Source organism: Pagrus major, chromosome 2 (genome assembly GCF_040436345.1).
Source record: "Pagrus major chromosome 2, Pma_NU_1.0".
NCBI classification, from domain to species: Eukaryota; Metazoa; Chordata; class Actinopteri; order Spariformes; family Sparidae; genus Pagrus; species Pagrus major.
Window position 1 is genome coordinate 8,549,307 of NC_133216.1, and position 25,838 is coordinate 8,575,144.

At 39.0% G+C, this 25,838-nt stretch overlaps 1 protein-coding gene and 1 pseudogene across 1 annotated transcript; one reads left to right on the top strand and one right to left on the bottom strand.

Annotated features, from left to right (window-relative positions):
* Positions 1-10,370: 10,370 nt before the first annotated feature.
* Positions 10,371-16,866, top strand: LOC141012155 (olfactory receptor 13G1-like; annotated as a pseudogene).
* Positions 16,867-22,124: 5,258 nt separating this feature from the next.
* On the bottom strand, positions 22,125-23,063 carry LOC141012175 (olfactory receptor 52B2-like). The gene has a single exon (XM_073485585.1). The coding sequence runs from the start codon at positions 23,061-23,063 to the stop codon at positions 22,125-22,127; it is 939 nt and encodes a 312-aa protein (XP_073341686.1).
* Between the last annotated feature and the right edge of the window lie 2,775 nt (positions 23,064-25,838).

The window sequence follows — 25,838 nt, forward strand, 5'->3', positions numbered from 1 at the left end:
TGTGTTGTTGTGAAGTGTGAATTTACGTTCTTTAAAATGTTGCCTTCCTTTGATGCTCTTTATAGTATTATGCTAAAATTCATCCATACATTTGTTTAACTGTTTGTTCAATTTTATGTCAATAAACTGTGTGCCAATGATGTCTATGATATATCATTATTGTAGACGGAAAATTCATACGCACATCAGATGCATGTCTCAGAAAAATCTCAACATATTAGAGCTGCAATGATGAGTTGATTAAAATCGATAATAATTATTAATCATTCATAATTCATCATTATTCTATACGTCATCCTTAATGGAAATTTTGATCCTTTTCTGTGCCATAAAATTAATATTTTTGGGTTTTGGATTGAGGATCAAGGCATTTGGAGAAATCCACCTTAGACTGGAAAGGTATAACTTGCACTTTTTTTTATTTTGAATCATTTATTTTAATGACAATCCAGAGTCAGTATTATTGCTAATAAAATATAAAATTATTGTTAGTTAAAGCCCTTCAACATAAGCCAATTGCATATTGGTTGCACACTGAAATTGATCACACACCAACTGGTTTTAACTTGCCAGTTATTGATTATTTTTTGTATTTCTTCTATCTCAATCTTGTGTTAATCTGAATTTTCTTTGTCCAATTTGTTAATTTTTCCCGTGTCAGCATGGGTGTCCTCCAGGTGCTGGAATAGCCCAAAGACTTAGCTAAGGTCAACTGGAAATGATAAATTGACCATTAATGTGAATGAAGTGGAATGTAGTTGTGTGTACCCCTTTGACAGTCTGCGTCCTGTCCAGGGTGTACCGGACCACTTGCTCAAAGCATTTTTAAAGGCTATAATATTGGCTTTTGAGACAATGCCCCCTTGAGCGAAGATGCATCAGTGGCCGCAGTGCCTCTGGAATGCCTTCCCTGCCTTCACCTTCCTGCCGCCACTCCTACATTTCAACTATCTCGCTTTACACATTACAATAACAGCTCAGATCTGGTGGCTCAATGATTATTTCAATTCTGTAGTTTTATTCTTATATTCTTGTTTTTATTTTTGTTTAGAATTGTGTGTATTGGTGTTTTTGTATTGTATGTGTCATATAAGTTTCTTAATCCCTAAATTGACCTTGGGATCAATAAAGTGTCTGCCTGTCTATCATCAACTGGTCTCAATATCCAATGTGATTGGACGATGGGTCCGCTCAATGAAAAGTTTCTGTCCTGGTGAGCCTTAAAACCCTAAATCCTGACCTGCTGTCTGGTAAACTCTGTTGTTAGTTAACTCTGTTGTTAGTTGTTGTGAAAGCAGTTTGATAGAGCTCAGTGATTTTTGTAAACGGTTGATAATGATTTGCAATATGTTGAAAGATCTGGCTTTGAAAGGAATTGTTTCATCAAGCGCATTTTGTTCATCTTGATCTTTTGTTAAGTATGCCTTCACACAACGCTTCAATCAAAGTCACAGCATTTATTCTAGGTGGTTTTGAAGCAACCCAAAGGCCTTTTGTAGTCGGTGTGTTTATATTGATTACATTTATTGTAGCTGTTCTAGCCAATATGGTAAACATTTTTGACAAGAAACTGCACAAACCGATGTTTCTTCTGATTTGCAACCTTGCTGTTGTTGACATACTCTGCACCACCAGTATCAGTCCAACAATGATTGGGACTCTACTTGCTGGTGTTAATACTGTATGCTATATACTATGTGTAGTTCAGATGTTTATCATGCATGTGGGAGTGTCGATGGAGGTGTTTGCTTTAGCAGTAATGGCATTCGATCGATTGATTGCTGTCAGCTGTCCTTTTCAGTACAACAGTTATTTAACAAACGTGCGCACCATTCTACTTGTATATATGCTGTGGACTGCTGCCTGTGGTTTAATGGCTGTAATGCTGCTAAAAAATCTGCTGCTGTTAAAATCTGCTGTTAAAATCGATAATAATTATTAATCATTCATAATTAATCATTATTCTATATGTCTAACTTGAGTGACTTCCTGTATCTCCTTGGGTGCAGACGCTTTTCTGCTTGCTCTCGCTTCTGTTTGCCTTTTTTCCACTGTTATTCTTTTTTCTTCACTGAGAGATTACAGGTAGTGAATCCTAGGTATTTAGAAAACACTGGGAGTATAATTAATTGGAGATAAAGTGGGCTGCTGCCTTATTTCAACACACTGCACTGCACTGAACAAACCCGGTTGGCTCATCTTGAAGGGTTGTAACAAGTTTAAACTTTGTCCAATACTGAGCTTTTCCCTTGGTGTTGCTCACCATCTCAAGTTCACCATCTTCAATCTTTTTCTTTATGTTGTCCATGTTTGTGGCGGGACCAATGGGCTGGACGCGCGAATGGGATCAGTATAATATGATGTGAGTGACATGCAACGGAGAGGGAGGGGCAGAGCGGCTGCTGCGTTCAAGCCCAAGCCTGGCCTGTGTCTGAGGTAATGATGTGGTAATTGGCCCGAAGCCCGGCCCTCGGGCTGTCGGGCTCCAGTGCAGGGCTCTACGACAGACCCCCTGAGTGCAAGATTCCTCTCTGCCAAAGACTGAATGATACTAATCAAACGGATGAGAACATCTCTCCAACGATTTTTTTTCTGCCTCCAAAAGGGCCATTTCTGTTGCATCAATAGTCTTCCCCTTAGAAAGACGGAGGGCAAAGTCTTTCCACTTCACCATATTATTGCAATGATCTGGACTATTCTCATGTTGTTTCAGCAAAGCACCACCATTTACCTAATCACGCTGTCCCTCTGTTGAGTTTTGTGGACTTTCTCGAGAATAATTTGCAACAGAAGCAGTAAAGCGCATCATTTTTCATTTTTCACTGAATAAATTAGCCAGCTTCGCTTGATTTTTTCCCCATTAACTAATTGTCTGTATGTATAGTGGTAGTGAAAGCTTCGTCCATCTGATTTTTTGGGGAAGGTGAAGGTGTCACTTATTGGCACTGGCCCTCTTCTTACCAGATCAGTCCTTTCTGAGTCGGACAGGACCACTGACCATTCAGCTGGGTCAATTGGAGGAGCTGTTGATCTATATTGATAGCTGGAGCTTGTTGGGGGAGTGGATGGGAAATCTATAGCAGTGGGTGCAGATGTAGAAGGACCTGTAGGGACATTAGATTAAAAAAAAATAGAATTATAACATAACACAGGATATTTTACAGTAAAGTAAGCCAACACAAAACAAAAACTGTTAGATTAACTGACCTGTCACGCAAGCTGAGGTTGAAACCGATGTATCAGTGAATGTAAGCGCTGGTAGCTGCTCCTTACTTTCGCTGGCAACTGTTCCTCGCATTCAAGTGCTGTTAACTGCTCCTCACTTTCAAGTCCTTGTAACTGTTCCTCGTTTTCAGGTGCCTGTAACTCTGCAGTGGATGAACCTCCAATGATAAAACAAAAAAACAAATAAAAAGCTATGTTAAATGTGTCATGTCATATTAACAGGCTAAGAAAAACCTTACCTGCTGTATCATCAGCTGTGGAGGCACTGACACTTGATGAAACATCAGGGGCAGGTAGAGTTGGTTGCGCTCCAAAGTACTTCAACAGTGTTCCTGAAAAATAACATTACATAAGTGCATAGTTGATGGAGCAGAATGAGTTTATTTTGCCATCATTACTTACACTCATCAACAAGCAATTCCACACCTAACAATTCATATTCTATAGGCAAATGAGGCATAATTGCAGTATGGTGAACACTTAACATGGTGATCTACTGCAGCTTAATTATGAGTGTAGCACCGCTACATCACTCGCCATATTAATAAAATTGGAGTCTATTTTCATCACAGAAGTCTCCCCACCCAATATGGTATTTTCTCATAAAGACCAATACGCCATCTCTCATTAACATGTTACATTATAACTGTACTTTAAACCAAAGATCTTAGAGCAGAGCGCACGTAGTGCTCCATCTTTGCCTATATAACAGATGCCAGCTTCCATAGCTGTGCGTGTCGGACGTTGCCGACGCCTTAAGAGTCCCTCTAGTCAGTGGGTTGGGAGCCTGGGCTTTTAGCCTGCTGGCTAGTGCGCTGGACTCTGTCCGAGTGAGGTTTAATGTTCGACACGCACAGCAATGGTAGCTGGCATCCCTTACACCTAGTCAGGTTAAGTTCACCTTCGGGTGTTTCCTCCAACTTAAACCGATATCTCATGGATGAAGACTCACTGGACGTAGTCGCAATCAGTCTTACCACTATGTCACATTATAAAACAGTAATAAACTATCAACGCTTTCAGTGTGAAATCAGAAACAATCTCTCTGAGGAGATGTGGTAAATTTGCCTTCAGCTATGTTTTCATGTTGCTAGTGCTAATGTCCACCTCAGTCAGCTAACTTTAGTTTAAAGCATAAGCCCAGCTAGAGCTAGCACATAGGGAGGTACATGCTTGATTGAACATCCTAAACACTCCCAATATCCTTGACATCTTAAATCCACCTAGATAAATGTATATTAATGGGAGACATTTCACTGTTGATGGCGGGGATGTAGCTCTCATGAAGGCTTATATAAGATCATGACGCTAACTAGCCAGCTATCTAACTAATTGCTATCATAGCTAGAGCTGCTACCTCAAGTGAGCACAAAACATACTGACAAAACATACTGTAAATAATCATGCAAACATACCTTTGTCTTGCTCTTTTTTTCTCCTCCTCTGTCCTGTTCTTCTTTCTCTTTTCGGCACCAGAGGGATACGTCCTTTTTTGTGACATGGCTTAACATTACCGTCTCTTCCAACTGACTCTAATAAGACGATTGAACTTGATGCAGTGTCTATGCGCGCAAATTGTCTATGCACGCAAGGTGTCTAGTTTATGCGCATGACTCAAATGCTGGCAGACACAGAAGTTGTAGGCAGGTATATTGATCATGAAATCAGAATCATCTTGTCTTGAATTATTCATTCTTTTATGTCACTTGTTTAATTTATTTAATATGTAAAAAAAAAAAATTAAAAAAAAAAAAACATTTTTTTTTTCTTGATTAGCCACCAGGGGGCCCCAAGCAGCCGCTTAGTTCGCTTATGCCTCGGGCCGGCCCTGACCGCTGCCATTTTCGCCCCCCAAAGAGGAGTGCCCTCCAGTCTCAACAAGATGGAACTTCCACTCTCCACTCTCCACCACCCCGAACCCCACCCAAATCTCTGCCCTCTCCAGTAAGCCTCTCCCCCTCCTCCCCCCTCCCGGATTTCATGGACGAGATGAAAAAGCCACGTCCAAATCCCATATTCTCTCCCCTAAATCTAACCCTCACCACCCAGCCCCCTTCCCACCGCCACGCTTGAAACAACCATCATCGAAATGTCATCATGCTCCTCCACCTCCTCAGAATCATCCTCTGTCTCCACAGTCTGATAACAGCAGAGCACATGGTGTCCATGTAGAAATACAACTAACTCTAACTGATTTGTGCTGGGTCCACGCTACGAAGTTGATATCATTAATGTCTTCCCCCCAGAAAAGCCGGGGCCACTTGGAGTTCAGATAGCCTTCTCAATTCCTGTGTTTACAGGTAATAGAAAAATGGTGAATTTGCTGAGAAACAGGAAGTGCCTAAATAAATCTGCCAATCTATTAAATTTAGCTCCCATTCCTCATCAGCCACAAACTGTCGCAAAAAATTGCACAGTTGGTTTTGACTCTCTAAACTTAGGTCTATTAAACATCAGGTCTCTGGCAGGAAAATCTTTTTTAATACATGATTTTATCATCAAACACAATCTTAATTTTATGTTTTTAACTGAAACCTGGTTAGACCAGGATAAGTGCAGCTGTTCACATTGAATTAAGCCCTCCAAACTTCTCTTTCATACGTGAGACTAGAATGCATAAAAAAGGTGGAGGTGTTAGTATTCTGTTTATGAGTAACTCAAATGCAAGCAAATGTTTATGGAAATTTTACTTCTTTTGAATATGTGGCTCTTCAGTTAAACTCATCTTCTCGGGCTATATGTCTAAAAATCTGCAAGCCACCTAAATACTATACGGATGTTTTTGATGACCCTGTTGAGTTACTGTCTCTTATCTGCACTGACTTTGATTGTGTGTTAATTGTTGGTGACTTTAACATCCATGTCGACAAACCTGAGGACAGATGGATTTAAGAATTGTGTTGTGTCCATGATAACTTTGGACTCACTCAGCATGTGATGCAGCGCACACACAACAGGGGCCACATCCTAGACTTGGTTATCTCCAAGGGTCTGAACATTTCTAAGGTTCTGGTATCTGATGTTGCTCTCTCTGATGATTACTGTGCTTTCTTTGAGAGTGATATATCTCTGTACGCAAATGTTCAAACTGAGGTCGTCTCAAAGCTACATCACTGAAAACACCAGTGACATATTCATTGAGGCTTTCTCTTCCACACCTCCCCTCTCCAGGTTCTCTGTCAATGACCTTGTAGATCATTTCACTTCTAAAGTTACAAATGTTATTGATGCCATTGCACCCACTAAAGTGAAGGTGGTCTCTGGTAAGAAAAAATCTCCTTGGAGAAATGCCACGCAAAATGGAATAAAAAGGAATGTTGAAAAGCAGAGCGCAGGTGGCGAAAAACAAATCTCCAGGTTCATTTTGACATTTATAAAGAGAGACTTTACATTTTTCAATTTAGAACTGAAAAAGTCAAGGCAGTCCTTCTTTTCAGACATTATCACCAAAAACAATAATAATGCATGTGCCCTGTTTGTCAATGTCGACAGGCTAACAAACCCTCCTGTGCCAGTAGCCTCTGAACATCTACCAGGGCCTGTAATGAATTTGAATCCTTCTTCACTGACAAAATTCAGAAAATTAGACAAGCGGTCAGTGCCACCGTACCAGGTACAGGAGGTGTGCCTTGCTGCCTTGATATTTTACCAGCAGGGTTCTTCAAAAAAGTTTCAGACTGCATGACTTCATATCTGCTACAGATTGTCAACATGTCTCTTCTCTAAGTCGTCTTCCCCCAAGCCATGAAAACTGAAGTTATCAAACCACTCCTGAAGAAGAACAATCCAGACACATCAGTAATGAATAATTATAGGCCCATATCAAACCTCCTTATTTTAAGTAAAATCATTGAAAAAGCTGTTTTTCAACAGCTGAACAATTACTTAATAATAAATAGCTGTTTTGATGTCTTCCAATCCAAAACCAAGACTGAAATAATTGTTTTTGGAGCCCAGGAAGAACGACTAACAGTCTCTGCTCAGCTTCAATCTATAATGTTGAAAACTACAAACCAAGCCAGAAACCTCGGTGTAATCATGGACTCAGACATGAACTTCAACAGCCCCATTAAGTCAATTACGAAGTCGGCCTACTATCATCTTAAAAATATATCCAGGATAAAAGGACTCATGTCTCGGCAGGATTTGGAAAAAACGTATCCATGCATTTATCTTCAGCAGACTCGACTACTGTAACAGTGTTTTTACAGGACTCTAAAAAATCCATCAGACAGCTGCAGCTGATTCAGAACGCGGCTGCTCGAGTCCTAACAAGAACCAAAAAAGTAGATCACATCACTCCAGTTCTCAGATCTTTACACTGGCTTCCTATCAGTCAAAGAATAGATTTTAAAATCCTGCTGTTGGTTTATAAAGCACTGAATGTTTCGGGACAAAATACATTTCTGATCTGCTGCCGCGTTATGAACCATCCAGACCGCTGAGGTCATCAGGTACAGGTCTGCTTTCAGTCCCTAGAGTCAAAACTAAACATGGAGAAGCAGTGTTCAGTTATTATGCACCACATATCTGGAAAAAACTCCCAGAAAACTGCAGGTCTGCTCCAACTCTCACCTCTTTTAAATCAAGACTGAAGACCTTTCTGTTTGCCACTGCTTTTCACTGAAGCAATTTTAAGGCTTTGAACTGCACTGTGACTTTTATTTTCTATTCAGAATCCATATGATTATAAACAGTCAGTGCGTACATGTTTAGATTAACAGGTAAACACTGGGAAACACGTTGAAAAAAACACACATCATCACCATGACGCGTATCGACACGCCTCTTTTGGATCCGCGGCGCCGGCTTGCTGTGTGAATTATACTCTGGTTCGTCTTTTACAGCGGAGCTGCTTGGCTCTGTGTGAACAACCAACGGCAGCGAATTGGCGAACCGCCGCTGCTGCAATAATGCGGCATCTCTGTGTGAAAAGAGCTAGTGTCAGTGGGGGACCCTTCTGCCGGAGGGGAGTGGTTCAAAGAGATCATGTACAGGGTGGGAGGGGTCGGCCACAATCCTACCTGCCCGCCCCAGGGCCCTGGAGGCATGCAGGTCGTGGAGGGATGGCAGGCAGCAGCCAATGACCCTCTCAGCAGAGCGAATGATATGCTGCAGTCTGCTCTTGTCCTTGGCAGAGGCAGCAGCGTACCAGATGATGATGGAGGAGGTGAGGATGGACTAAATGATGGAGGTGTAGAAGAGCACCATCATTGGCTTTGGCAGGTTGAACTTCTTTAGCTGCTGCAGAAAGTACATCCTCTGCTGTGCCTTTTTGAGGAGGGCGCTGGTGTTCAGCTCCCACTTAAGGTCCTGGGTGATGATGATGCCCAGGAAGCAGAAGGACTCCACAGAGTCCACAGGGGAGCCAGACAGGGTGATGGGGGTGGGTGGGGCTGGGTTTCTCCTAAAGTCCACAACCATCTCCACTGTCTTTAGAGAATTTAGCTCCAAGCTGTTTTGTCCGCACCAGGACACCAGGTGGTCAATCTTCCAGCTGTAGGTGGACTCATCACCACCAGAGATGAGCCCAATGAGGGTGGTGTCCTCTGCAAACGTTAGAAGCTTGACCGACTGGTGACTGGAGGTGCAGCTGTTTGTGTACAGGGAGAAGAGTAGAGGGGAGAGGACGCAGCCTTGAGGGTAGCCGGTGCTGATGGTCCAGGAGTCAGAGACATGTTTCCCCAGCTTCAAATACTGCTTCCTGTCAGACAGGAAGTTAGTCATCCACCTGCAGGTGGAGTGTAGTACATGCAGCTGGGAGAGCTTGTCCTGCAGCAGAGCTGGGTTGATGGTGTTGAAGGCAGAGTTAAAATCCACAAATAGGATCCTGGCATAGGTTCCTGCTGAGTCCAGGTGTTGGAGGATGAGGTGGAGGACCATGTTTACTGCATCGTCTACAGATCTGTTGGCTCTGTAGGCAAACTGCAGGGGGTCTAGGAGTGGGTGGTTTTGAGGTGGGTCAAAACAAGGCGCTCAAAGGACTTCATCACCACAGAGGTCAGGGCGACTGGTCTGTAGTCATTTAGTCTTGTGATCTTTGTTTTTTTTGGGACAGGGATGATGGTGGAGGTCTTGAAGCAGGCAGCGCAGGGGACGGCGTGGTAGGCACTGTTGACTGTATTGTAACAGTGACCTAGAGTGTTCTCCTCTCTGGTCGGGCATTTAATCTGCTGACAGTATTTGGGGAGATCATGGCTGAGATTCCCTTTGTTAAAGTCACCGAGGACAATTTATTCAAAGTATGAATGAAGAAATTCTTGTCTCTTTTAAACCTATTCTATTTTTGCCTACTTTGCTATTTCTTAACTTGTTTTAATGTTTTGTTTTAATGTATTTTAAATACAATTTTTAATTTCTTTTAATGTAATTTTTATGCCTCTGTAAAGCACTTTGAGTTGCCATGTGTCTGAATTGTGCTATACAAATAAACTTGCCTTGCCTAACTTAATGGACAATTTGATCCTTTTCTTCTAACAGACTTCTAACTTGGACTGTCATTGACTGATGTAAGCCCTCTGCACAAGCTGCTTTTGAATCTGTTCATACATATATCTTCAATTTGCATTTAATTTATATCATCCAAAGTAAAACTCATTCTAGCACTGTTTTTACAGTTTAATCACCTTAATTTTGCAGTACCTGCACTGTTATTCACCTTACATTTCAACTATCTCGCTTTGCACATTACAATAGCAGCTCAGATCTGGTGGCTCAAATGATTATTTCATTTCTGTGTTTTTATTCTTATATTCCTGTTTTTTATTTTCATTTATAATTGTATGTATTGGTGTTTTTGTACTGTATGTGCCATAACAGCTTCTTAATGCCTAAATTTATCTTGGGATCAATAAAGTGTCTGTCTGTCTATCATCAACTGGTCTCAATATCCAATGTGATTGGACGATGGGTCCGCCCAATGAAAAGTTTCTGTCCTGGTGAGCCTTAAAACCATAAATCCTGACCTGCTGTCTGGTAAACTCTGTTGTTAGTTAACTCTGTTGTTAGTTGTTGTGAAAGCAGTTTGATAGAGCTCAGTGATTTTAGTAAACGGTTAATAATGATTTGCAATATGTTGAAAGATCTGGCTTTGAAAGGAATTGTTTCATCAAGTGCATTTTGTTCATCTTGATCTTTTGTTAAGTATGCCTTCACACAACGCTTCACTTAAAGTCACAGCATTTATTCTAGGTGGTTTTGAAACAACCCAAAGGCCTTTTGTAGTCGGTGTGTTTATATTGATTACATTTATTGTAGCTGTTCTAGCCAATATGGTAAACATTGTCGTCATTATTAATGACAAGAAACTGCACAAACCGATGTTTCTTCTGATTTGCAACCTTGCTGTTGTTGACATACTGTGCACCACCAGTGTCAGTCTAACAATGATTGGGACTCTACTTGCTGGTGTTAATACTATATCCTATGTGCCATGTGTAGTTCAGATGTTTATTATGCATGTGGGAGGGTCAATGGAGATGTTTGCTTTAGCAGTAATGGCATTCGATCGATTGATTGCTGTCAGCTGTCCTTTTCAGTACAACAATTATTTAACAAACGTACGCATCATTCTACTTGTATATATGCTGTGGATTGCTGCCTGTGGTTTAATGGCTGTAATGCCTGCGACTGTGCTCCCTCTCCATCACTGCCACACAAAGCTGATATACAATTTCTGTGACTACGCTGCTGTACTGAGAACTACTTGTGCTGACCTCGGTTACTATTTCAATATAATAACTGTCATATCATTCTTTGTCTTATTTTTCACTTTCTCTCTTATTGCTCTGTCATACTTTTTCATTGCATATTTTGTGAAATTATCCTCATCAGAAGAAAAAAGAAAAATGGGCAGCACTTGTCTGAGTCACTTGATCGTGGTAGTGTGTTTTTACCTTCCAATCTTTTTCCGCATTGTCGTAAGCAGAATGGGTGTGCCATTAACTGTTGAACAACGCCATGGCTTAACAATCTGGTCCTACATCGGCCCACCTGCAGTGAATCCTTTTGTCTACTGTTTAAGGACAAAAGAAATTAGATCTAGGGTTTGGAACATTTTCAAAAGAGTTGACATATCTTAGTGTGTTGTTGTGAAGTGTGAATTTACGTTCTTTAAAATGTTGTCTTCCTTTGATGCTCTTTATAGTATTATGCTAAAATTCATCCATACATTTGTTTAACTGTTTGTTCAATTTTATGTCAATAAACTGTGTGCCAATGATGTCTATGATATATCATTATTGTAGACGGAAAATTCTGCAATGATGAGTTGATTAAAATAATAATTATTAAATAATTATTCATCTTTCATAATTAATCATTATTCTATATGCCATCCTTAATGGACAATTTGATCCGTTTCTTTGCCATAAAATGAACATTTTGGGGTTTTGGATTGAGGCTCAAGGCATTTGAAGGAGTCCACCTTGGACTGGAAAAGTATAACTTGCATTTTCATTATTTTAAATCATTTATTTTAATGACAATCCAGAGTCAGAATTATTGCTAATAAAATATAGAATAATAAAATAATTGTTAGTTAAGTCCTTCAACATAATCAAATTGCATATTGGTTACACACTGAAATTGATCACACACCAACCGTTTTTAACTTGCCAGTTATTGATTATTTTTTGTATTTCTTCTACCTCAATTTTGTAGATGTAAATACAGTTCCTATGACATTCTGTTATTTTCCCCTGTGTGTTATTTAATTATATTGATATTCTGTAACTTTTCCTTGTAAATGGACTTGCATTTTGCTTTTCCAGTCTACAGACCGCTCAAAGCACTTGACAACACTTTTCACATTCACTCATTCACACACTGATGGCAGAGGCTGCCAACTGCTTATCATTAGAATCTACCTCCTGAGCTACAGCCACTCCCCGGCTTTATGAAGTTTTATATGTACTTCTTTTTTTAATGTTTTATGTTTGCACAGTTGACAGAGTTGTTGCAATCCTATTTCACTGCTGTCGCACACATGCAATAATGCATGTGACAAATACATGCCTCCCTCTCGAGTCTTGAATCTTTTGAATAATCTCTAGCTATATGTTCTCAAATCAAGAACAAGAAGTGAATTTATTAGGTTATCAGAAAAATTCAAAATGGACAAATCTGAATACACATAGACACACAGGACAATGGACAGCAAATCACAAGTGTCAGTGCTGCCACCTGTTGATGAAAAGAGAAATCTCATTTAATAATTTCTGAACACATTGCCTCAACTTACTTGGACAGTAATAATAATAATAGTAATAACAAAAATAAAAATAATGATATATCAAAAGCATGTCTGTTTTATTTCAGAATAATACAGATATTTGCCTGACTTAAATAATACACAGTATTATAATACCACAGTGCATGAAGTGCTGGTCTTAAGTTAAGAACTGAAACAGTCATATAGTTTGAATACTATTCCAATTTTAATGACACTCTTCTTTTGCAGTTAGTGTAGAAGAAATGTAATGTAGTGTCAATATGTGCTAACATAATATATATAATATATAATGTTATTAAAATGCATCATTAAAAAACTACTGCCAGTTAAAACAAAAAAGCAAAATGCAACAAACACTGTAGAATACAAACATATCACCAAATATTACGAGTGTCACTGTAATTTGTCCTGTGTTTATGGTGTGTGCATGAAAGCAAATCTGAGATAACAGTTGTAGCGGACCCGGCTCAGCACTGTTACGTTCCACAACAAGGTCATCTTAGGTTCAATCAAACAAACTGATTCCTCCTCACTTATCAGCTATAAAACTATCATTAATGATGTGATCCCGACTGCAGAGTTTGCCCACTTCCAAGGAAGGACAGCTTTTAACACCTCAAACTAATTTACAATAGGGTCCTGGTGGGATTATCAGGTATGGACTGTTTGTTTAATGGCTGTAAACACCAACATCAAACGGACTGTAAGTAGTGTGAATTTCTTTCTGCAACAACCCTGACACAAACACATGGGACTTCTCTCTTCAGGGGGCCAGACAGATAACCAACAGGACCACAAATCTGCTTGCATACCAAGCTGCCTGAATATTAAATGCTTCTACTTTTGCAGCACCCTTTAAAATCAGTATGAAGTAATTGTTTTATTCATTTGTTGTTACGCTCATCACATTCAGTCATTTTCTTGGTCAAGGTAACACTTTCCCAGTCTGAGTTATTCATTTAAGGTTTTCATCGTATTTCTAACGTGTGACTACTGACCATATGTGGGTAATTGTGTCTACATCAATACGCATATAAACTGAGTGACCAACATGTCTTATAACCATTAGTGAAGGAGATGTTGTAGAATTCTGATTTATTTAGCAATATAGTTAGGAGCTATTTACTATTTGTTTAAAAGTTATTTGCATGAAGTTGACATTCTTCACAATATTCTGCCTAAAGGAGGAATTCACTCATGTAAATGTTTTGTTTATTTGTTTCTTTCTCTTTTTTGTACTCTTGTTCGCATAATGGTTGTTTTTGATATTTTAATGGGTGATGGTGAATGAAAGATATGTGTTTTCAGCAAACAAAAATCAGATAATGTTGCCTGCAAACACCATTCAAGTTTATGAATAAAGTTAATTGTGTGGCAGTATGGCATGTAGCATATACAATAGCCGCTTAACAGCAGCAGCAGCTTTGACTAGACCAGCTTGCTGCTGGCTGTGACAGTGAAGAAGAACCAGTACCAAGCTCCAGCCATGAGCCCATATCTCCAGAGTGGGCAGGTAGGATTGCTCAGACAATGTTAATATTATCAAGAGTACGGTCTAGACCTGCTCTGTATGAAAAGTGTCCATTCTGAAGGCATTCATGCACATGTTCACTGAGAAAGACATTGTCTTGCTCAATTATACTGTAACTGTAACCTCAGTTTCAGAGACCAGTGCACTGCTCAGGCATTTATTAATGTTACAGTCTTACACAGGGAAAAATAGATTATGGTGTCCTTAGAAAGTTAAATTGTGGATAATAATGGTGGAGACGAGAGTGTGGTGTCGTAACAAGTCCTAAAACCTGGAAATCAGTTTGCATCTCTGCACTTCCAGTTCCCTCGTCTCAAAGTCAATGTGGTTTTTGAGTGGGTTTTTGGTTAAATGCCCGAAATAAGGTCTGTGGTTACCACAGGCTCAAGATATTATAAAATACATCACTAAATGTCCCACAATTGAATTATAAAGTGCTTACATGTCTTAAAAACAGTGGTTGCTAACAAGTGGCTAAATGAGACAACAGAAGTTGTCACGGACATTAAACGTCATCACACCGAACATGGAGACTTACAAATTGTAGGTTGATCAATTTATAGAAAACGTGTATAGTAATTGTGAAGTAAAACTACTGAATTGAAAATATCAGCATTTCCAATTCAGTGCAAATAAGAGTACCTACTTGTAACAGTGTCTTCACTGTGTATTTTTCAAATACACTGTAAAAAACAAGGTTGTAGAGAATAGAACACGAGAGCGTACTTACATAGTAAGACTATAATTATATATCTCCAGTATAATAGGTTGTGAACTACAGTGGTCTGGTGTGAGCCATAAAACTCCCGGGCCGGCAGCACAGTAGATCTATACCATCACCACAGTTTAAAGGTGCGATTAATATCAGCATTCAGTATCCAACCAAATGTGAAATATGTTCACAATCTCACCTTCTGTTCCTGAATTATGGCATCGAATAATGGCAGTGTTTTTGTAGAACATCATGATGTCACAGTGAAGTTGACCTCTGACCTTTTGGATAAAAAAAATGTCATCACTTCATCATTTTATCTTTATGTTTTTTATTATAAATTGAAATGTTGATGTCATTAGCATATTATTTCTTGAGTATTGGCCAAAAAACGTGTTTTGTGGGGTCACAATGACATTGACCTTTGACCTTTAACCACCCAAATCTAACCAGTTCATCCTTGAGCTTTAGTCAAAGTGGACTTAAGGATGCTGTCGCCCCTCACAGACGCATAAAAACTAATGAATAGCATCAACACTTGATCACTTGAGCAATGTCGGAAAGCAGCAGGTGTGAAATAATGGATATACTATTGAAAATAAAGACCTGTATACTCTGTTAGGTGAAGCTACAGTCACTCAGATCTTCATGATGATCAGCAGAAGTCCAGTTATCTTTATGGATATTTATTCTTTTAGGCTTCGTTATGGAAGTCTACTTGACTAACTCTTGGGAATGATTGACTGATTTAAAATATATATATATGTTTTGAGTGGCTTTTATGTGCAATGACAACAAACAGGGCAATCGGGCCTGAAATTGTTTAGGTTAGGTTCAGCTGATATTCTAATAGTGCTTACCCTAGACTTCTATTTCTCTTTTGGGGTTTTAAGAATGACTTTGTTCATTCTAGCTTGTTACAGACATTTTGTGCACTTGACACATTGTTCTCCATGTACAAAACATTACTAAGTAGTCCTCTCAGCCATCTGATTGTACCAAATCAAGCTTTGTGGCAAGTAAATCCAAACCTTTAAACAGTGGTTTATATGACGAATAAAAGTACTCACAATGAGGCGAAGATCCTCTAAATTTGATTGAAATAATGAAATGAAATTGCCTACAGTGGTCCAATACAGCTAGGAAAATAAAGGACTAATGATCTCAATATTAACTGTGAACAAATAACAATAAACTGTGGACAAAACTTTATCATCTCATAGTATATATTACTGTCCAACTGTATTCAAGGCTGAAATGTTAATAAAATGCACAAAAGGAAAATGAAGTAAGAGTACTGTAGTTATAGTGATTTACATATTAATTTGTACTATTTAACTTCTAATTTGTTTGCATTAAAAAATACAATATAGTCTCTTTGTATCCTCTTTAACTACTTTTTAACTTTCCCTAGTTCACCTGTCCATCACTGCTGGAAATGTTACAAAACAGCACAGTAGCTGTTTACTGCACTGTGTCACCAAACCCTCTGAGGTTCATTACCAGAGCAAAGTTCTGAGGAGGAATCACTCCAGAGGACTGAGAGTGACACAGCTTTCCTGTCAACACATTGCAAACAAATAAGTCATTAACCTAATGAGCAAAGTTAAAGAAAGAAACAGTAACCAAGCGTCGGTAACCACGACACAATGGATTGTTTTGCCTTGCAACAAAGTTCAGTGGGAGAAGAGATCCTCTGATGGCTGACGACATGCTTGCAGATGACTAATCAGTTGCAGGTAAACATTACTAGATGTGAATCAGGACAATTAAACAGCTTTTTGTTTTATTTCTGAGAAGATGTCTTACATCAATACATATCCATCTACAAAACAACTTAAAATACATTATGTATAAGGAGACATAAAACAGCAAAGAAATTAGAACAATACAAACAAATGTCTTCTAGAAACTGAAACTGAGCCCAGCTGCCTACGATTTAGCGCTTAGAAATCCAAACAAAACAGGAAGAAAGTGCAAACTTATAATGTGACTATAGTATCGCCAATGAAAGTATTTCGCAAAACAGAGCATCTTCAAACACAGTTCTTGTTGTAAATCCATTCATTTCTATGTTTTCTTACATATTATAAGCGGCCCTGTGCATATTTTTGTGCTTTTGTGATACACCCAGATTTTGCACCTCCGACCCCTAACCTGGCCTGACCACAGAAATGGCTTGCCCTGGTGCCTCACCTCGAAGAGCATGTGACCCATGTATGGAGGCTGAGTCCCCAGCAGCGGCCGGGGTTGAATTTCAACCTGTGGCTATTGCTGCATGTCACCCCCCCTCTCTTTCCCCCACACATTCCTCTCACACTTTAAGCTGTCCTATCAATATAAAAGCTTATAGCCAAAAAACAATGTCAAAGAAAGAAATGGTTCAGTGCATCAGCCCTCCACAAATCTGCTTTATCCATGTAAACTCATGCGCACGCTCCCTCTTCTACACGCGCATACGGCCGAAAGGAACAAACACTCGCAACATAAGAAAAAAGCATGTGTAGTGGTTAATTTCTCGTTCTATATTAAAACTCACTCAATAAATACAGGTCACATTGTATTAAATGTATATTCCTATGAATAAAACTACACACACACATTCTTATTAAATGTCCTGGATAGGCTTGGATTTTGTGCAAAACAGGATGTTGGATAATGTCTGGCACCAGTCAGGCTGTTTTTGAGGAACAGGTCAGAGTGACCTGGCCAGATGTTAAGACCTTGTGTTTGGTCTTATGATAAGTGTTGACAAATACTTTGTTTTTGCCAAATAAGGGATGAGTAGTGTGTCAAAGTTCCCCTGGGACCCCAGTAGGGAGGAAGTTAAAAGTAAAAGCCCCTTTAGATTTTGGAGATAGGGAAACCCATGTTAATGGTCAGTTGTGAGTCATATGAGGAAAATTGACAGGTGTCTAAAAGCGGGAGGAAAAGCCCCATTGGTGTTAAACAAATCAAGAAGGAGGGATAAGATGGCAAAACTTAGTGTATAAGTGTACAAACAGACAAAACACAGGTGAATAAAAAAAAAACATCATCAATCTGACAACATACGCACAGTATTTAGGAAACCTACTGCAATTACCCACAACACAACCAAATACACGGACGTGCTGCAATGGCACAAAACATTTCTATTTGTAGAAACGGGCAAACACAGAAACGAAACCCAAAACCCAAAAACTTAACTTAATATAAAATTAATGCATATCCAGTCAACACAACATAAATTCTCCAGTAGAAGGAGAACTTGATTTTAAACCCAAGAAAGATGTCGGACCATGGTCAGGAAATTGGGTTGGTTCTTGTATTTTTACAGCCGCAGGATGTCGTCGTGATTCTCAACATCATCTGCTTTCTCACAGTGGTGGTGGCTGCAGCTAGCTACCTCTTGACCAGCAGTGTTATCCTCCTGGCTGCCGTATGCCTCTTTAGCCTGGCTGAGGGCAGCTTTTTGAACTGACTGAAAAAAATGGTTGAAAGTACTTGCCAGCTTCCTCCTTTTCTTCTTCTTTCTTTTCTGGCATACTGATTTATCTTTACAGCAGGTCGTGGCATAGCAAGGAAACTCCCTCCAACACCTGCGGCACACTTCACATTGCATACAATAAAAATGACTCATACCATTTTCAGGAGAAGGAGTTTTAATTGTGAAATGAAAGGCAAAATAAAATTTGGTTACATTACTTCTATTAGGATGAACATGATTATTGCTGGCCCCTTTTTCCCCAGCCAGGCCCTAACAAGCACAGTGTGCAATGGTATATAAACTTTTATGGTCCCTGATGTTTAATGACGTAATATAAAATCAACTTTGCCACATACCCTTTCCAATACAGTTCATTTGTATGTGGGTAAGTGTATATTATACAGTTGGGCCTTTTGGTGCTCCTTAATAAAGTCAGCAAAGCCATGAACAACAAATAAAGTCAAATTATCGTCTTAATTTGGCCAAACATTTTCTCTCCTCGAGCCCCTCCGTTAGTTCAAAGTTGACATTTATTTGCCTCATGGGGATTGAAGAATAGTAGTATTATCTCAATGTTCATACACAAAATCATTTTGTTTTCTGTTACTGAGTACAGAGAATTACAGCCCCGAGGAGCTGTAAGCATCGCTGAGGAAGTTTAATCTTCTTATGAGATATTCTTTTTTTTCCTTTCAAACTGTTGTCTCAGTTGGCTGTACTCAACTGGACCTTTAGCATGTTTGTGTTTAATTTGACATGTTTGTGATACATTATAAAACATTATGTAGAAATATACACTAAAAAAGTTATTATTGACTGTAAAAACACAATAATTGGTTGTTATTTTTGCAATAAAATGTTTGTGTCAGGTGTTCAGGCACATTTATTGATTGAGACTTGCACAAATACATTGAAAAGTATCTTATTACAAATTATAAATACTTGCTCATGAAATGTATGCAAATAAAATACAATTACATTTTCTCTGGTGTGAGAAAATGCATTTAATTTTTAATTTGTATGTTGAGGATTCAAAAACTCATTCTATACAAACTGAACAGAATATCACATATTAGGCATTAAGTAGCCTAAATATAGGTCTGACCTTAACCCCCTACATTAACAAGATGAGCTCTGCTAATTTCACAGATCATAGTTGAAGTTAAATCAGAGTTGAAGTGGCCGTGCAGAGGAGGCTGGAGGTTGAAGGTGGGAGGCCACAGCTTCAGGGGTGCATGCTGGGTGGTTTCTGTCTGTGAAAGTGGGTGAACAGCCAGTTGAAATGCAGCTATGGGATCTGAACGGTCACAGTGATGCACTTTTATTTCAGATGACAATAAGACTGGACATTTAGCAAACGCCTTTCACATCAGTGTTAAACACAGATACGGTGGTGTAAGTAGATTTATAAGATCTCCAAAAAGACACAAAACAGTACCATTACAGCAGAGTGTGATACAATACAAAACAGTGAACAGAGAGAGAGAAGTACACCCCACCCCTTCACATCGTGGCAACAACAACATAGAGGAAAAGTATTCCCCTTTGTGTACACCTAACAGTCAAGTCCATCCATTTCAGTTCTAGTTGTTGTTCAGCATAACTAATATCCAACATTTTTTTATTTACATTTTAGTTTTATTTTCTTTAATTTTAGCTTTCCAATGTAACCAACAGTTGCCCTTTTCTAGAGCACATGTGTTTTATTTTTATTGCTCTTTTCTTCTGTTGTATTTTAGTGTCAGTCTGTAAGCTTACCTTAGACTGCATTATCTGATCATAATTTGAAAACACACGTTTATCTAAGGGGAAAACAACACGCAGAACACAGCTTCTTTTCTTAAGCTACTGGACACAGTTCAGAATGAGACATGGACATGTTGACTGATTTACTTGTATTTAACCAAAGACTGAGATTAGGCTCATAACTGGACACTAAAAATGTGTCTCATTTGAGAATAAAATGACATAATAAATGATGTATTTTAAGTATTTCAAATACACAGATACAAGCTTGATGTAATTTGTAACGTATTTTGTTACAAATTACATCTTTTTTTCTGCAAAGAAAAATTAATAGTACAAAACACTCAAAAGTAATTAAATAATAAAAAGTATTTTAAATACATTTAATTGAAATTCTGACCATATCTGCAGACTACATAATTTGGGCCCTCTATGTAAGTAAGAAAAAAACATACTGGAGACAATGAAATGGTATTTTACTGTAAATTGAAATGAACAATCTCAACATAGTCATAAAGCCGGAGGTTCTGCTATATCAGCATTCACCTGAGTGTGGAGACAAACGTTAGTTTTGTTGTTTTAAATTTACAGTTGTTTTAAAGATTTAAAGATTTTAAATACCATATTTTAAATAAGTTTCTCTTTTCTTTGACCATCCAGTTGTGGGCCTCAGAAACCACTGAGTTGGGTGAGACTGGGGTCAAAACAGATTAAGTCTTATGTGGCTTCACTTACTTCTGCAGCAACATATTTGAGCTTATTTAAACATTACTTCTTTTTAGTGCTTAGTTTTTATTTAGTTCATTCTAACTACCAGGTGCTTTGAAGGAAACACTGCCACTTAACTAGCCTGATGTGGTTCAGGACTGACCTCCACTATCAACCCACCTCATAAGACACAAGATGGCAGCAAACCACACCAACTGCAGCAGATCAGTACAGCGTGTGAGCACATTCATGTGGTTTCTGTTTGTTTGGGTGGCTGAGCTTATTGTGTAAACCGGTGGCGCCCTCTGCTGTATTTGTATTGTTAGTAAACACAGTGATATGAATGAGTCACTGTAAGCTGTCATGAAAGTTTTGTGTAAAAATACTTAATATTTGCTGCTCATGTTGGGACACTTACAGTCACATCAAGCTGCCAGTGACATGGATGACTGAAAACCCTCACGGCCTGCTTTCTGCTTGCTTCATTTAAAGATGTATATTAAATATTTTTAACCTAGTGCTCCTCTAGTGAGCTATAAATTTCAGTCCATTTATTTGGAATGACTACATGTTTGCCAGAGCCAAGAATAACGTGCATCGTTTAAGTTGTTCAATGTCTTATCAGCAGCATACGAGATACTCTGCATGACTTGCAGCCAACTGCTGTCCTGTCTGCTGTCCCTTTTGGACTTTAATCACTGAACTTTGATCATTCTTAAATAGAAAGATAAAAAAAATTCCTCAACTGCCTTGTTAATTTTCATTATTTTTCATTCAAACAATATTATTCGCCTACTTAAGTTATGCACCGTGTCTGAAAAATGATTTTATATTATTAAGTGCAATCTGAGATTTGGGGAAGAAATCCTCACTGCTTGATATTCATGACCAAAAAAAGCTGAACAAATAAACTGTCCTCAACGGAAAACACAATTTCATACTGTTTTGCTTTGTTAATATTTTCAGGACCAATCTAAAGCTTCTTTATTAGCTTCAAACAGTGTTCATGGGACAGACGGCTTGTTTATGTGAAACTATGTCATTTAGTATTTCTGAGGTTCTATTATTACCTTATTTATGTTGGAAATATATATACTTTCTGAGTTTGATATGTGTTTTCAAAATTATATAGTGCACCTTTAACTCAACAAGTTTCATCTCTTCTGTTTCGAGAAGATAAGATTAGCATCATAGAGGTAATTTGAAATTGTTTTTCATGCATAACAGTTAACATAAAACAATGAGTTATATGTTCAAAATGTTGCAGCAATAATTCATATTTACCTTGTGAAAGAATTGGTGGAAGGTTAATTACTGTTAAACACACTGCACTGTAGTTTTCATATGCATTATTTCAAACTTAATTGTAAGTTCATGAACATAAGGCCAAAGGAGCAGTGATTTTAGAAAAAAGAAAGGGATTTAATAGCAAAGAACATTTTTAAAAAGTAGCAAGAAAAGTTAAACATTGTCTGTAGGAGAAGAAAATCATCGTCATGCATTACGATGCATGAAAGATTTTATTCCTCACAAAGTGCACTACTTTGTCTCGAATTTCTTTTGTTTTCAGTCCATAGATAATCGGATTCAGTGTTGGGGGGAAAATTAATGTGGACACCCCCATGAATTTCCTTAAATGTGGTGAAACGTTCTTCAGTCTGTATGATATGATGGTGAAAAGACCCAGACACTCTAACAGGAGGAAAACAATTAGATGTGTAGCACACGTCTGCAAAGCTTTGGCTTTTGTGTCTGATCGTCTGGATCTGAAGCACGCAACGAGAATCTGAAGATACGTATACAAAATCATCCCATTAGCTATCACTTGTGTAAGAGCAACTCCTAAAAGCCCAGTAATGTTGTTGATGGTTGTGTCGGCACAGACCAGAGACAGCAAAGTTGGATTATCACAGTAGGGGTGTGTGAGTTCAGATCGACAGCGAGGTAAACGCAGCAGCAGGAAAAAAAGCACAGCTATTAAAACTAAACTACTTATCCACACACATGAGATTATTTTCATAATGTGAGCATGAGTCATGACTGTGTTGTACTTCAAAGGACAACATATGGCAATGTATCTATCATATGCCATAGCGCTCAGAATGAACACTGCACCTCCTGCATAGATGTGGATAAAGAAAGCTTGGGCAACACAAGCTGAGTATTGCATTGTCCTGCTGCTTGTCAGTATTTCTTTAATGACCTGTGAGAAGAGTGCTGTGGAACCTATCAGGTCGTTGATAGGAAGGTTCAGCAGAATCAGATACATGGGCTGATGCAGAGATTTGTTCAGGACAATGGTAAGGATAAGAATAAGGTTGCAGAAAAGTATGATCATGTAGCTCAGTGTTGCAAAAAGGAACGCAGGAAAGATAGTTTCAGGGGGGAGATCAAAGCGATTTAGCACTAAAACAGATGACATGTTGTAGGGGTTGTCCATTTTTATGCTCTTCCTTCCTAGGAAATTAAAAGAAGACATGGCATAACTATTTCATACACACATTCATTTAGCAGTGACATGATAAGACAAGTAAAACAAAGAATATAAACAAGCAGCGCCATAAAACTTTTGAAAAGTCCACATATATCAGTTATAGTTAAAATGTTAATTCTCACTGCAAAGGACGGAACTTACCAAATTAAAGCTTGAATGCTTCCACACCACTTCACCTTGAATCTGAATAAATTTCACTTAAACACGACACAGCATATATCATATACCATATGTAAATAACAAGTTAAAGTCTTTTAGATTCACAGTGTTGCACTGAAACGCCACAAACAACAAAATGCACAGAGGACAGACTGAAAACAAGCTGAATTAGTATCCCACTATGACAAATGTAGTGGATCATCACTACACCGGTGCTAGCAGTACTGGCAATGATCAACTGCAAAGACATTCAGAAGGATTAGCAGCTTTATATGATTTTTGCTGAACACCCGACAACGCCCTAGAGTCTTCTGGTTAAGTTTATGTTTAGATTGTTGTGACAGTGACTGAAGCACCGTCTCACAAGGGGCTTTGGAAGAATACCACCCACACATTTACATAAAGAATGTAATAATGATTGATTTGGCACAGCGACAGATTAAAGTAAAGCTATATCTATTAATTTAGATTATGATTGTTTACAAACAAGAGAGGACATTACTGTGTGGCCAAACCTCAAAGAAACTGCACAGAGAGAGGTGACAGTAAAGAGGAACGCTGCGATGAATTTTGGCAGCTGCTCTGAAGGCTCTTGTGGTCAACACGCCAGATACACCAGGTATTTACAGATATTAAAAACAAAAAAAAAGAAAGAATGTCAGGCCACAGACAACAGTGACAACTCCCAGGTACAACAGGAAAAGTAATCAGGGAACATTTAATGCCTTTTGTAATGTTAGTAAGCAATGACAAGATCATTTCCATCGAAGCTGCTGACACCAGCAGATTTCTCCCTCTGACACAACTGTCTACCCTAAACTCCACTGAGCCGGATGACAGTGGGGTTGTAGCTATCGCTGTGACGGAAGGACGGTGCCAACGACTGACTTTATGAAATATAAATGGAGTGTTAAGGTCTGAAAAGTAGTCGGCAAACCTGCATTCTCTTTGATAACCAGCAGGGGGCGAATCCAACTCCATTTCCAAAAAGAAGTCTGATTGTGTGTAAATAACCCCTCGCCTGATTTGTGGCCTCAAACAGTTTCCTAATCAGTTCATGGCGTCAACCTCTAGTTTCAAGTCTTCAACACAACAAGATGTTCATTTGGTAAGCAGGATATGCATTAGGGCACAGCAATGTTTGATCGACAAGTCACTACCGCAGCATGTCTGCAGGATCTCAGTCAAATCCAATCAGTATCCTCTCAAGCGCCACTCTTTTTTTTAGGTATTTTTTGGCCTTTTCATGGCTTTATTGATAGGACAGTATTGAGAGATGACAGGAAGCGGGGTGAGAGAGAGGGAGGAAGACATTCAGTAAAGGGCCAGAGGGTGGTCTTGAACCCTGGGCCGCTGCAGTATGGACAAGGCCTCTGTACAGGGGATGTGTTCTGTACCAACTGAGGTAATGGGGCTCCACAAGCTCCACTCTTCATCTAAATGTGGTCAGGTCTTGCTCCAAACAACCAAGATGGCGACGGCTGTAATGCCAAACTCGAGTGGATTTACACTCTGTGCTTAGGAGAGAGAAAGATGCTGACGTCTACCCAGTGCTCCAACGGATGGAGAGGCAGTGTCAACCTTGTGAGAGGATAATGCCAACGTCATGCACAGAGGGTCTGCAGGGATGGTCGGCCACCGAAGGGCCCACTATCTATGGTCACCCCAGTACCAGCGGATATCTGCTTTAATCGAGAGCATTCTTTATGACATATTTTAATGTGTATCCAGCAAGTTGTGGACATTGATATAACTAATACTTAAGTGTAAAACGGTGGACCTCAAGTAATGTAACAACCAATTCACTCGTGGTTACAACCAACACAATAACTAATGTAAACCACCAATATCAGAGCTGATACAGGTGTTACAAAAACTAACAAACCATAATATTTGCATTTTGAAAATTAAAACAGCAATTTTAACACTATACTCGATGAGTGTCTGTCTACTTTGTATTTTGATAGGTCTTGAATTGATATAGACTGCTCTGACTATTTTATGTTTATGTTATTTTTCATGTGTAAGAAAGACATGATAGTGAGACAGTGCACCTGGCCTTACAGGCAGCTCGCTGCCTGAGTGAGATAGTGATCTCCAAAGTGTGCTTATGCTGTTACACTATGGTGCTGAGGACTGTACATCCTTCTCTCCTGCTCTCCTTGTGGTAAGCAGGAAGTCAGGCTTTGACTGAAATGTTTGATGTCCCCCAAACTCTCCTCTCCAGGGCCTGAGCACAGCACAAAACACCAATACACTTGAAAACCCATGAGAGGGTCAGCTCCTGAGAGCAGGGGCCAGACAGAAGAGATACTAAGAAATGTGTGCCAGAGGACAACATGAAGAAAGAAAACCACTTGTCATCTGTCTTTTTGCAAAAGGGATTAAAAAGTAAAAGTGATTTGTAGAACTTATCTCACATCAGCTGGGTCAGTGGGGTCTGAAATCATGTTTATGCTTTACAATGTTTATTGATACATCTGTTCACTCTTTAAATCAGTCTCCTCAGTTACTAAAATAACAGACTATGTGTCTCAACACAGTCCGATTTGCTGCTGAATT

Coding starts and splice junctions, on each gene's coding strand:
- LOC141012175 (XM_073485585.1), bottom strand. CDS start 23,063: ATGGACAACCCCTACAACATGTCATCTGTTTTAGTGCTAAATCGCTTT.